Source organism: Protopterus annectens, chromosome 4.part0 (genome assembly GCF_019279795.1).
Source record: "Protopterus annectens isolate FY-2018-M chromosome 4.part0, PAN1.0, whole genome shotgun sequence".
In the NCBI taxonomy this organism is placed as follows: Eukaryota; Metazoa; Chordata; order Ceratodontiformes; family Protopteridae; genus Protopterus; species Protopterus annectens.
Genome location: NC_056733.1, coordinates 60,288,740 through 60,303,739, shown reverse-complemented (window position 1 = coordinate 60,303,739; position 15,000 = coordinate 60,288,740). Strand labels below are relative to the sequence as shown.

General features: G+C 37.6%; 1 protein-coding gene across 1 annotated transcript in view; it reads right to left on the bottom strand.

Annotated features, from left to right (window-relative positions):
- RPTOR (regulatory associated protein of MTOR complex 1) overlaps positions 1 to 15,000 on the bottom strand; it is a 5,042,670-nt gene that overhangs the window by 155,782 nt on the left and 4,871,888 nt on the right. Inside the window, exon 29 of the mRNA XM_044068087.1 lies at positions 3,033 to 3,139. Coding sequence (XP_043924022.1) covers positions 3,033 to 3,139 — 107 coding nt within the window. The remainder of the gene's footprint in view (positions 1 to 3,032; positions 3,140 to 15,000) is intronic.

Here is a 15,000-nt window from a genome sequence, read left to right as displayed (position 1 = left end):
TCTACCTTGTGTTAGTGCAGAACTTTCAGTGGCAGAACAGAAGATCCTGTAGAAAGCATGCCACATGTAAATCTGACAATACTTTCACCAGTGTCTAATGTACCTAAGAAGATTTTGTTTTTAGGGAGAGGTGATGCAGAGACATCAGAAACCTTTGCAGACTACCTCAGCTTTCTGATTCACTAGCAAAGGGTTACACATTAACTTTTCAGACTGTGAAATTAAGCTTTCACCATTGCTACAAACAGAAACTCTTCCCCAGAACGGCATGCTCCACAAATCCTTTAATGAAACTGAAAAGAAAATCGGATATTTTGGGCTCTATTAAATAAACACATCTTTTCTCACACCCTTTACATGTCCCCTACAGCATTTCCATCCAATATAAAAACTGGTCTGCAGTATATCTAACTTGCTCAGTTTTTCTCTGCTTTCCTCAATATGTTAGCTCCTACATGGCCATCACTAGATCTGTCTTCCTCTGCATCGCTTGTAGCTCTTGTCTGCACGTGTCCCTCCACCTTGGATTTTTTTTTATTCTTGACCTTTTACTGTCTGCATCTCCCACTCTCTCCTACCACCTTAATCTGTGACATACAACTTACCAGTGACTCTAAGACAACTTCTGCTCACGTCCTCTTGTCTTCTGTCTCCCCCCTCACCTTCTCCCACCCCATCCTAATCTACAGGCCTAGTTTTAATTCTTGTCCAGACCCTCTACACCTTTTCTCACCTCACTGACCAATCTACTGCAATCTCTAGCTTCCACATTCCCTCCCTCTGAAGTTCCCACATCTGCCTGCAGACCTTGCATCTTCCGTCATCCCAATTCTACTTGATCCAAATGACTGTTCCACATGAGACACTGAAAAGTCATGTAGGCACTTGAAATGCAGGTTAACACATTTAAAATGTAAACCTTAACAACGACAAAGTCCTAAACAAGTATCTAACTAAAAAGTTAATACACACAGCTTAACAAGCAAGAAAAAAAAAGAAAGTATCTCCCTCGAATCTAAAACTAACCAAAAGCTTCCTCTTGCTTCTGCTCTACCTCCTAGTTAACACATGCATACCCTTCAGTGTCACCTATGCTCACTAGTTAATTGAGAGTCATCACAATGAGCAAACATTTACTACATACCTAAGGTCAAACCAGCCTGGATTTGCTTTGTTCTAAATGACAGTTACAAGGTTCTAAAGAAAAAGTAGGGCACAGGTACTTTTACCTAAGGATATGGAGTGCATATGCCAGTCTCTCTATTTTCAAACACAGATGCATCTTTCACAGGGTATTTGTGCTTCTACTCTAGAAACACAAGTGCCTGACACACTGTCCTTCAAACCCGTTGCTGACTGTGAGAAATTTATCTGTATCATGCATACCATTTGCAATGATTTTAAGAAGCATATTGAGCTTCTGTAACATAATGTGTTACAGAAGTTTAGTAATATATGTTTGTAGGCCAAAAAAGCTCATATTTCATAATACTAACATTAAAAAAAAGTAGTGTATATTTAAAAAAAAAGTCTTCTCCCATGACTGTCTATGTCATTTATCAAAATCCTGCCCACGAGTAATCTTATAAACACAACCTTCTGATGTTTCAGAAAAAGGAATACTCAGTAAAATAGGAAACATAAAAAGACCATATTTAAAATGACCAAGGTGACAATCTTGAACTGTCATAACAGTAAAGTTTACAAAAGTACCACAAATATAAAACTAACTTTGCAGGAATAGGAGCAAGTATCTACGTACCCCCATGCTCCTGCTAGTTAAACATTCCACTCTGTAAACAGCTTCTAGAGAGGGATGTGATGTTGTGATGTACAAAGTCAGACTTTCCCATCTCCTAATCTATCAAGTGCTCCTTCCAAGGGTTCTTCAAGGCAAATTGCTACAATCTATGCAAGTTTTGCCTGATGATGCCATGAACCTCACTGCTCCCATCACTCTGATGAGGAGAACTTTTTGCATCCTTAAACCCTCTCCTTCTGCATATGTGATGGCATGACTGCAGACCAAACACTTCATCATACTTACTTCCACTAAATGTACTTGTGCAGCCTGATGCATGCATGCATCTCTACCCATGACTAGCTTCCAAGGTGTCAATGGAGGCAGTAGAGAGATCTGAACCATCCCAGAAAGACCAGAGAGCAAGCCACAAGACAACTCACTTTCCCCACCCCAAATTGGTACTACTTGTAGTCCTTGTTCATTCTTGAATACAGTTCATTGGTTGTCCTGTCTGTGTACCATGAACTACAGACGAGACTAACAGTCAAGGTCCAAGGTTACATAACTTGCAGAGAAAAGCAAGTATCCTTTTCCTGAGGTTGTTTTGTAACGCAGGAGTTAGAATACCTAAGCACCAGGAGTGGGAACTGGATGGAACAGACTACCCACACAAGAGGTGCTAGAAATTAACCCTGAAAAAAATGTGTACATTTTAATTCTGCTGATCAGAATTTCCTTAAAAAAACAAAAAAACAAAAACATTCTAGGTCAGTTTTGGGAATATGGCTTTATGGCGTTTTAGAACAGTCAGAAATATTCTGATCATTAATAGAAGCTAAATAAAAAAAAAAAAGGATAACAGAAATTTGCAGAAAGGAATACCATCCCTAATTTGCACTCTATTGTATCCCCAGCAACAAATCAAGAAGTCAAAACTGCACAGGCATTAACTTCATGCACATTTCAGATGTACTGCAGTGTGCAAGACACAGGTCTGATGGCAAAGATCAAACGTTAATGGTACTGAGCTGTAAATGACCGTACTACAGCTCAAAGATTTCAGATAGAGTCTCTAAATCTACAGAGATATTTTCCTCTGACCTTTAGCAAATGACAAAGACCTTATTTAAGCAGGATTAAGTGTAAAATTTAACCTTGAGCATACAGACTTTTAAGTTATCATAGCGCCGGTGACACAGTTAGAAATGGGAAGCATCCTGAATGCTGAGGATCAGTGATTCACTGCTAGATGTAAAACTAACCTCCTACAAGTCAGCATACCATTTACCTGTACTTTCATCTCCCTATCCGTATCCCAGATGCGGATAATCCGGACATCACCAGATGTCATTAAGAGTCCTGTCTCCTGTTCCCAGTCCACGACCATTCCAGCTCCTACAAAAAAAGGCAGAAACAAACTTAGTGCTGCCTCAGTTCTATAATTAATCTTAAATCATAAAAAACAAACAAAAAACCCAGTAAATTCAGTAGAAACTACTCAGTCATGGGCTCGGATACCCCCACAAACGAGAAGGTAACCATGCCTTCATGTAACATCTGAATGTTCCTGAAACATTTTGTTTTTTTGTAGCAACACAGCCAACATCCCAAAACAAAATCATACAAATGTACATATGTTTTTAATTCATATAACTCCCTAGACATTCCAGTCATTTCATTTTACGTACAAGCCCCTACTGCAAAGATTAAAGAGATTTTTTACAGATCATAGCAGACAGATGTCAATATGTGAGGCTCATTGCAAGTTATGTAGTAAATGTCTGTGCCTAAGCAAGACTCTGTAAACTTTAACATTCTTTTGGTAAGTTAACAGACAACACCAGGTTTCAGTAAATCCAGAAAGCCCACCCCATCTTCCCCCAACAAAGAGGAAAAAGCTCACAATCACACAAAATGTATGTTTTAGGGGATTTTTTAAGGCAGAAATAATGTACATAAAATATTATTTTAATAATATCACTTGCTATAGTGCATCCAAAACCTGATATCAAATCCTCTTAAAGGCTTAAATATTATGCACCTAAAGAGCAGTGAATCACTAGCAGAACACTTTGAAAGGTGCTATAGCATACAAGGAAACAATTAAAGTCCTTCTCTTCCTGAGGACATTGTTTTCTTTCACCAAGGGATATTTTAAATGCAGCCTGAGCACATTACTGATCAACACTTCAGAGTTAATATACTTCCATCCAGCACACGATGTGATGTAGGCAAACTTAGTCACTGCACTCCTAGGTTTAACTCCTTATACAGTGAGGAAAGAAAACCTTACGCACAACCACCACAACCATGTACAACCACACGGCTGCCATTCATAGATGATAAAAACAAAGGCTATCCAAGGCAAAGGGGGATGGCAGGAAGGTAATAAGCACAATGCAGAACACCTCCTCATTGACCAACTAAATAAATTAAATAAGTGCGAGGGAACAACCGCATGCTTAACCAACCATCATTTTGTGATAGCAGTGAGGACAGCTCTGGCAGAACATCCTGGCAGTTTGGCAGTCTATAAAGGTGACTATGTCCTTCCACACTGTACAGTGTCTTATAGCACTACAATAAATCCTCTATGATATCTTGGTTGTTATGACTATACAGGATTTCCCCCTAAATGATGTAATCAGAATCTTTTGACATAGTTCCCCTGCAGAGAGGATAGTGAAGACCATGCTTGGCTCAACAAATGTCAGAGGATGCACTGCCCATGGCATTTAACTAACATGAAAACAATTCCAGATGCATTTTGCAGCAACTATTCGGCTACAATCTGGGATTCTGGAAGAAAAGCTATAAATGGGTCACCCAGGAATGTTGAAACGCTTTAAATTTAAGATGTAAGCCTCCAATAATAATGTCAGAAAGTATGGAAATTTCTGCACAGCTGTCTGTAAAAAATCTTACTATTTAATTTGACAAGTACCTGAACTTAATCAGCTTCCTCAAACTATCATACTAAAATCTCACTGGCTATCCGATTACTAATTCAGGCCTGAACATTATTTGCCTCAAGAATTGAAGGTCAAACATATATATTCATTTAATTACTTACTGACCAATTAAGTGGGCTGGTCTTAGGATCATTTTTAACCTTGATCTGGACCTAAATCACAAACAACGTACATGAAATAAAACAGAAAAGGTAGTAGCAATAAAACAAATCATAATGACGTGACACCCAGGCAACATGTGCAAAAACAGGAAAAAGGGGTGAGGGATGGAAGTGAGTGTGTGTGTGTGTATATATATATATATATATATATATATATATATATATATATATATATAAAAAATACACACACACACACACACACACACACACACACACACACACACTTTTTTCTGTATTGTTATTGACCCTGTGCCTGCCAACTATCAAGTCTTCCCCTGATCAGACATGATCCTGTTGGGGGGGCTAATGTCTCCCAGTTAGCTATAATGGGTACTTTTGTGCTCTTACCAGCCAGAACTCGAGTAACAAAAAGCATTTTCTTGGTTTGGAAAAACTTTGCTCTTGCCTGAACATCATTTTAAGGTCTACCTATGTCTTCTTCTCTGCATGTGGTTGGGGGGAGCACATGTTGTGCTGAATCAGTGCTGGGAAGATGTGAACATGACAATCCAAGAGAATGATGGTAGCCCTTACCTGTGCAAATGATAAAAGAAATGATAAAAGAATTAACCATGGGATTTTTTCATAATGGAGACAATCTACAGATGCATAGTGGAGACTGCCTTCTATCTTAATTACACTGGGAGAAGAGTTTGCATACTTTGAAGCAGCATAAATAACGCTTCTAATCAGAACTAACCTAATATTCTGCAGTGTTACAAGTCATGTATTCATTCATTTAGTTTTAGAAAAACACAAAGGTACTTAGCTAGTTCAGGGATTTCCTGACCATCACAATGGAAAGGTCCTCAGGAAGGAGTAACCTAAAGAGATAATTCACTGGCATCACAGACACTCTTTTCCTGAATTGTCAGCTATAAATTCCTCTGCTTCTTTTCATTAGAGGGGGCAGGGTGGCAAAAAAAGTAAAAAAAGAAGAAAGAAAGAAAAAAGGAAAAGGTGAATGGTGTGATTCAAGAATATGCCCCTCAGGGAGCAAGAATAAGAAATTCTATATTATGACTGGCATGGGGAGGCACTTGCTGGTTCAGCTAATACCTGTGCGGGCAGCATACGCCAGCCTAAATATTTCTGTTTACCTGACTGAACTGTTGCTTGATTCAGCACTGGCTTATGCTCAATATGACATTAGAAATACAGAAACACATTTCTAACATCAAAATCAAAGAAAATCCATGCCAAACGATGGTCCAGAAATGGTCAAATAATTAATTTATTAAAATGACCTGAAAAAATAAAATGAGTGCTTTTGTCTGATACAAGACATTTCATCAGAATAGAATGGTCCTAGCACAGAGTCATTATGCATACAAGAATTTTATTGGTAGCTGGTTAATTAATTAATAACAACTGTAGTATTCTTTAAAGGGCCAAACAATAAATGCACAATAATAAGCAATGATACACATGGTCCTTCCCAAACAGAAAAGCAACACAAAGTGCATCAATGTATTTATTATTTTTTATTTATTTTTACATTTGTTAACCGGGAAATTCCGACTGGACCAGGTCCATTTTCAGCGGAGGCCTGGGGAGAAAAGCTCCAGCATCAAGTTATACAAATATAGTACATCCAGCACAATACACAAAACAGGTTACAACATGTATGCTGAGCATAGTAATATAACAAGAAATTAATAAAACACTCCAAGTAAAAGAAGATATAGAACATAGGTAAAAGACAATGTCAGTTACAGTACATCCAGCATAATACACAAAACAGGCTTTATCATGTATGCTGAGCATAGTAATATAACAACAAGAAATTAATAAAACACTCCCTGTAAAAGAAGATATAGAACATAGGTAAAAAGACAATGTCAGTTACAGTACATCCAGCATAATACACAAAACAGGCTTTATCATGTATGCTGAGCATAGTAATATAACAACAAGAAATTAATAAAACACTTCAAGTAAAAGAAGATATAGAACATAGGTAAAAAGACAATGTCAGTTATACATTGTTAAGAGAAGAAAATATATGAAGTAAGATTCTACAGTTAAAAGTACACTTTCAGATGACCAAGCCTACAGGGGATCAGAGATCCAGCATGTGATCAGAGAGGAGTTTGGGGAGTTAATAGCAGTACAGGTACGGTTATGTGATACAAAGGCATAACCAGGTACTAAGAGGGTGCAATTTGAGGGAGTTTTTGAACATGGATGTGGAGGGGGCAGTAGACACAAATAGGGGAAGAGAGTTCCAATTTCGGGCAACGGTGTGGGAGTAGAGTGCTTTCCCTGCATTACTGTTAGCCTTGGTGATGGAGAGGAGAGATTTTTCACTGGATCTTAGGTACCGGTTTGCAGTACAGACAGTAAGTAGGTTGGATAATGAGGGTTTTTTTCAGGATATTTGAGAATATTGTAGGCTGTGCCCAGCTGGTGATAGTTAAGTAGCTGTGGTAGCTCAAGTCATTTTAGTTATTTTAGTGCAGCACAGTGATGGGTTCTATAGGTTGAGTTAGTAGCAAACTTGGCTATTTTATTGTAGCATGATTCTAGTTTGTCTAGATCACATTGTCTGATTTGGGTAAAGATTGGTGCTACGTATAATAGAGTTGAGAGGAGGTGGCTCTGTACAAGAGTGACTCTTGCTTTTTGTGAGAGAAAGGACTTGTGCCTAGTTTTTTGTGTACTAGTTTTATGGTATGTGAGATGTGAACATCAAAGTGGAGATTATTGTCTATTTCAATGATGGTATTGCCGTCCTTAGATGTTATGGTAAAGGAGAGGTTTTTTTTTTTTTATCTATTAGGGATAAATAGTAGCAGTTTTGCCTTTTTGGGATTTAGAATTAGTTGGATACCTGATATCCATTTTTCGACTGAGTCAAAGGTATCTTGAGTGAGTGTATGTAGGGTGGTGGGAGATGAGGCGGAGCAAATTAGGGTTGAATCATCCGCATATTGTATGAGTGTGACATGTTGTGTAGAGCTATTGAGGTTATTTGTGAAAATAGAGAACAATAGTGGGCCCAGTATAGAGCCCTGTGGGACCGTTATGGTGGTTGGAAGTTGTGTAGACAGAGTTCCTTTCCAATGGACTGATTGTTGCCTGTCAGATAGGTAGCTTCTGAACCAGGCTATAGTAGAGGAGGTGAAGGATAATGATGTTAGTGAGTCTAGTAGAATGGAGTGGGAGACCATATAAAATGCTTTTGAGAGGTCTAGGAAAATGGCTGATACATATTTGTTATCATTCCTGTGAAGGTTTATATGATTAGTGAAGGACAGAAGGGCTGTGGTAGTGCTGTGATGTGAACGAAAACCGTGTTGTGTGGTAAATAGTAGATTGTGTGTGTTAAGAAATGTCATCACTTGCAAGTGGATGCATTTCTCAAGAATTCTGGATAAGGGGCAAAGGATGGCAATAGGTCGGTAGTTGGAGAATTCATATGAATTACCTCATTTATGGAGACGAATGATGTGAGATACTTTCCACAGTTTGGGTATGTAGGATTCTAGTATGAAGCAGTTGATTAGGATGGAGATATGATAAGGAGTTGCTAGCCATTTTTAGGTATGCAGCAGGTATGTTATCAGCTGCCAGTGTGACTGGCTTTAGTTTTAGGAGGAGTTTTTTGATAGTTGAGGTGGGCATTGGTGATAGGCTGAAAGAGGGGGAGATGTGGGATAGGTTAGGTTGTGATTGAGGTAGACTGCTGTTGGTTACTTGACTGGACAGGGCTAAGATGGATTTAGTAAAATGGTTATTAAATTGAGAAGCTATGTCTAGGGTATTTTGTTAGTAGAGCTGGGTGCTGGAGTAGTGGTTTTGCCTGGCTTTAGTAGAGAGTTAATAGCATGCCAGAATTTTTGTGGATTATTTGAATATTTCCTTTGGGCGCTAAGAAAATAGCTTTGTTTATTTTGGATTCAGCCTTGGGCTTGTTTTTAAGCTGTTGATAGTATTGCCTGGAGTTAGGGTTTGATTTTTAAAAAAAAATGGTGCAAAAATATGCACCAAATATAACAAAAGATTTGTAAAAACATGGGCTATAAAGTTATTAGCCTTCAGTGTTAAAACAGGTGTAAATGAAACACTGTCATTCAGACCGGGGGAGGTAGCACCCAGTCTAAGTAGCCAATGCAGTTCACATATTTTTAAGTAATTCTTCCAGTCCCCCCTCTGGGATCCAGTGTGATCTTTTCTAAAATACCAAAGTGAAACTTGCTATAACTGTTACATTGGTTGGAATGTCTATAAAGGGCACTCTTCTCTTTCTTGTTACCAATATATCGTGTGTGTTCATAAAAACATGTTCGGAGAGCTCGCTCAGTTTTGCAACATAGAATGCCGCACATCCTGCACATATTGAGAGGTAAACTACCCTTTGAGTGGTACAGTTACCATCATGAAAGGTGATCTTTATTTTTATTACATTTCCTAGCACCACAACTTGGTACCTAGTAATGTATGTGCACTGGTTTCACCAGCCACATTTAATGGTGCCCTTGGAAATCTTAGAAAGGGTTGCATGTTTGTTTTCTATCAATCTCTTGAAATTTGGGGCAACTTTTTAAATAAATACAGATTCAGCCTCATTAATGAATATAATTCAGAGTTGGTTTTAAAAATACATTTTTTTAAATTTTTTTGCTTTTCTTAGAGAACTGATTGCATTCAACTACTAATGCCCTTTCATATTTATACTCGTCTTGTCCTGATGCATTAGTTAGACCAGTACCCAAAACAGGTTTATAACTACTACCCCATTCATTAAACACATCTGACAACAAACTGTCCAGAAGTTATTCTGCATTTCCTCTTGCTAAAAACATTTCCTTTAACTTGGTTAACTCATCCCACACATCCTCCCTGTGTGATGTCATACGAGCCACCCTGATAGCGTGCCCCATAACTAGACTTTTTCTGCCATACAGGGCGGCAACTTGTAAAATGTTAACAGGAATTACAAAAAGTTTGCTTCCTGTAAGTAGTGGATTTGAAACCTGTACATGTGTGTGAAATGAGCATGTTTAAATAGCGTATTCTTTCTTTATTCCCTGAGTAAGTGAACTGCAAAAAATCAGTAGTGTTGTTCAGGCAGTCTACAAAGGCGTGGATTTGTGGCAAAAAAGTAAAAAAAAGGAAAAGATGAATGGTATAACTCAAGGATATGCCCCTCAGGAGGAAGAATAAGAAATTCTGTATTAATATGACTGGCATGGGGAGGAAGTTGCTGGTTCAGCTAATAACTGTGAGAGGAACACTACGCCAGCCTAAAGTATTTCGGTTTAACTAACGGAACTGCTTCATGATTCAGCATGGTCTTATGCTCACTATGGCATACATAGTGAAATACATTCCTAACATCTACTGATTACAGCATAATACAAGTAATGCACATGAAGGAAAGGCAATATGACATACATAGTGAAATACAGAAATACATTCCTAACATCTACTGATGACAGCATAGTACAAGTAATGCACATGAAGGAAAGGCAAGCATTGATGATGGTGAATATATTCCTCCCAAAAACAAAATGAGTAAGACTTCTCCTCAAGATTACAGACTGGAGCTATCGATTTGGGACAACTACTCCTATAAGGAGGGTTAATTTCATTATTTGAAGATGCACACAACTTTGCACATTTGTTTTAAATTAATAGGTTATATTGGTGTTGTAGGGTGTGTTTGCCTTTTGGTATGAGGGTTTTCATTAAAACAAAAAGTCTTGCAAAATGTGACATAGGTTCAAATGGAGATGACAAGAAGCAAGTGTATACAAGATCAACCTCCCAAACATTAGTGGGTGTATGTAAAACAGAAGCTGGAAATCGACTTTTAAAAGAAGCTGTCACAGATAATAGGTGGGAATAACTTATAATGGCTACACTATTCAAATTAGTTTGGAACGTGAATGGCCTGCAGGTATAGACAAAAAGGTAAAAGTATTGAATTATATTAAGAAATGCAGAGTGCAAACAGCAATGCTACAGGAAACATGTTTGGAAAGAAATGGGCATGTGAATTTGATATAGAAAGCATTTCAGCAATGGATATTCAGCAGATGATCAGGGTTAAAGGAAATGGAAAGCACTCATACAAATTGCTAGAGCAGCTCCAATAGTGACAGAAAAGGAAAAGATATTAATGACATATTTGTGGTAGAAAAGGGCTAATGGCAAGAGGGAGATTATGCTGGCATGTACTTATATTTCACCTAAAACTGCTACAATGGAGCTTAAGAAAATTTTGGGAGAAATAATCAGCTTTCAGTTGGGAATATTACTTATATTGGAACTTGAATTGCAACAGTAAGGATGTATCTGGGGGTACCTAGACGGAAAATTTAACAAAAGAGGGTATACTTCTGAAGAAACTTAAGCAAATATTTGGTATGAAAAATGTAAATTCAGTAGCAGAATCTTGGGCAGAATTTACATATTATTCCCCAAGGTAAAATGACTGAACTAGACTCAACAGAAATTATATTTCACAGAAACGTGCATTTAACTGAAAGTTTCAGCATGCATCCAAAAACTGTTTCAGATCATGTGCCAATAACCAAGATAAAAATGTAGGATAATGAAGTAAAAATGAGACACTGGCGCTTCCTCAACTAATCCATAGATTAGTACTAAGCTAACTGCCCTTGTGAGACATTTTAAGCCTAGCTAATTATCCCTTTTGAGACTCAAACCCTGCATCTTATGCTTCCAAGGCAAACATCTTAACCATTAGGCCACCGTTCAACTGTTACTAAAGAGTTATTAGGGAAGATAAAAATTTCTTCTGAAATTATAGTTACTGAGTGGGATAAAATAAAAATAGAGTTTAAAAAGAAGGTAGAAAAGCAAGAAAAAGAGATATGGTTAAAAACTAACAGGAATTATTTAGAAGGGCTGACAAAGATTAAAATATTGCAGAATAAATGAATCTTACAGAGTAAGAAGAGGCACAACTGCAGAGTGCTAAAGAGAAAATAAAGCAGTATCTAGATAATATGCACGAGTTTAGAAAGATTGCTGTTAAGCAACTGTTTTTGATAAAAACTCGATCACAAAAACTTTTAGCACAACGACATACGCAGAAAGTAGAAAGCACTGTTGCCAAACTTAGGGAGCCTATAAAAAGGAAAATAACCAGAGATCCTGTAGAGGTACTAGAGATATTTTGGAACTTTTATGAAGATTTGTATAAAGTAGAAGGAAAACCAAGTAAAAGCAAAAATATATATATTTATGGAAGGCTTAAATATGCTAAGGTTAGAGGCAGATGAGGCAAAACAATGAAAAGTTAAGACAGGAGGAGATGAGATAAAACAGTGACATATAATCAATCTGCAGTAAAGTCTCCAGTATTCCTGTGGAAGTCTGTAACAAGGGTTTTGTTTAACAGTATTTTAAGAGGAGAGGACGCACCAACATCCTGAAAGAAAGCTGTGATGGTTAGAACAAATAAAGATGCCAAAGACCCATCAAACCCAGCTTCATATATAGCCCCATTTCAATTTTACACCATGATTATAAAATGTTTATGTCTATAATAGCTAAAAGAATGCCAAATGTTGCAAAACTGACAGACATGGATCAATGTGGTTTTGTGGAAGGGAAGCAAACATTTGAAAACATTAATAAACAATGATAATCCAGAGGGAAACAGAATGCAAGAAAAATACTGCTGTTGTTGGTGGGTCTTGATGTAGAGAAAGCTGGGATTTTATGAGTAGGGCAATCAAAGCATCTGCATTCCATGGATAAAAAATAAGGTTAATTAGACGGATAGATCATGGATTAGAGACAAATTAAAGTGGAAAGCTTCCTCTCTGATAAGCTGACTCTCAACAGAGGAACTCCCCTTTATTTGCTTTATATTTGTAGCCATTGGCAAAGCACATAAGGGACTCATTTGCAGGTGATATTATTTTCCACCTGATAAAATCAATAAAAGGACATCCTAGTGTTGTGGAACATTTTGAGACACTCTCAAGTCTTTTCGGGATATAACATTAATGAAGATAAAACAAAGGCTACAGCTATAAACTATGAACCCACACATGAACTGGTTCAGTAACACATTTATGCGAACAAGATAAAATGAAGTATTTTGGTGTATGGATTACAAAGGATACTGTTATGGCAGCTAAGGATATGGGGGAAGAAACTAAACAAAATAGGAAAACTGAGAAACTGAAAGCTCTTGTTTACGGATATGTATAGCAAGATACAAGCAGTAAAATGTTTTTAGTCCCTTTAGTTTTAAATACAGGTCAGGCATATTTTTATCAGCCAGAGGAGAAGTTGTGGAGAATAATCAATGAAGAGTTGAAGGAATTTATCTTGGAAGGGAAGAGAGCAATTGTCAAGTGGGATAAGTTGATCCTTCCAGTAGAACAAGGTGGTTTAGGATTACCTGATTTCTGAAGGGATATTTTAGAGCTACACAGTTAAGGTTCATGTACATAACTATGTCGGAAAGCTATAATTCGACGTGGAAAGGGAAGATGATGAAGCAGGGCAGAACTTCAGGAAATAAGCAGAGAGTGGAATTTTGGATACAGATCCTTAAAGGGAATAACTGCAGCCATACAGATTTTAATATTTATGAAGTAGCAGAAAGTATTCTTACAGCCAAGTCAACACGAGAATGGAAAAAAGGAAATTTTGGCAATAGGGATGACTGCATTTACGGATACAGGGATTAGGCGGGGCTGACATTTACTGGGGAAAACTAGCAAAGGAAGCAAGGTATTGGGAGCAAATAATTAGAGAGAAAAGTAACAGAATGGGAAGATGCCAAGAAGACATTTGGACTGCAGGCTAGAGACTCCCTTCCCTATCAGTGATTGTTATCAGAGTACAGGCAAACAGAAAGGGAAAGAAAAATCACAAGTAAAAGACCTGATCTGGTAGAGTTTTTAGGTGAATCTACAACAGAAGTTCCTGTTAATAAAAGGATAATTAGGGCATATAAAATATTGCAAGATAAATATAGGAATTAATCAAAGGAGGTTAGAAAAGATTGATAAGAGAGACTGGATGAGCAATTCAGAAGGAAACAACTGGAAGAAATATGTATGGATCCCAAATATGCAAGAAAGTCTAGAAGATTTAGGAGTTTTGATTGAAGTGTTTGCATATATACCAAGTAGACACCAAATAATTTTTCTTCAGGTAGATCTCAAATGTCACAGGTGTGATGGAGAAGCAATACATAACTGGAAACATAAATTTTGGGTGTGTAATGGCAGAATTAAAAAATGCCCTACAGAGTACTCTGTCAGTAATATTGAGTGGGTAAATGGGTGTAACTAAGGAAATGATGTACTGAGCTGAGATACAGGATCTGAATTGCCTAGATAGGTTCCCTATTAGATGAACAAATGCTTAAAATGTTGAGTACGAAATGCTTGACAACTTTTAAGCGAACGTTCATCTAAGCAAAACCAGAGAATGCCGAAATAAGGAGTTTCGAAAAGGTGCAGTTGGCCACCCTTGAGGAAGCCAATAGCTGACGTCAGAACATTCATCCTGTCTTGCCATTCTTGCAGTCCCCCACTATGGTGCGGTCTCAACGTTCACCCTGTGTAATGTCCTGACAGTCCTCTACTGTGATGTGATCTCGAAGTTGGTATATTTTAATAGGGGGTGTGTAGGAGGCACAGCCCCCCACGTTGGGGTGTGTGTGAGGCAAAGCCCCCCTCACTTTATTTTGTTTGTTGATTTGTTTTGTTTTTTTTTTTGTTTGCGGGGGGGTTGTAATGGCTTCCTGAAGGCTGACCAACTATAACATTTCGAAACTCCTTGTTTCGATATTCTGGGGTTTTGATTAGATGAATATTTGCTGAAAACCTGTCAAGCATTTCGTACTCAACGTTTTAAGCGTTCATTCATCTAATATAGATGTGCCTAGATATAGTAAGGCCTTCTTAAGTTTAATTCTGGTGGGTGTTAAAAAGCAATTACTAGAAAATAGACATGAAAGTCTAAACCCACTGTATTTGAAATATTAAATGTAACAGAGATAAAAAAAATGGAAGTGAAATCTTAAAAAGGGTAAGAGCAAATTACATAAAAAACGAAAATTGTGGCAACAATACATACAGAATAATGTTTTGGAAGTGGAGTGAGATTTAAGGGAAGGCAG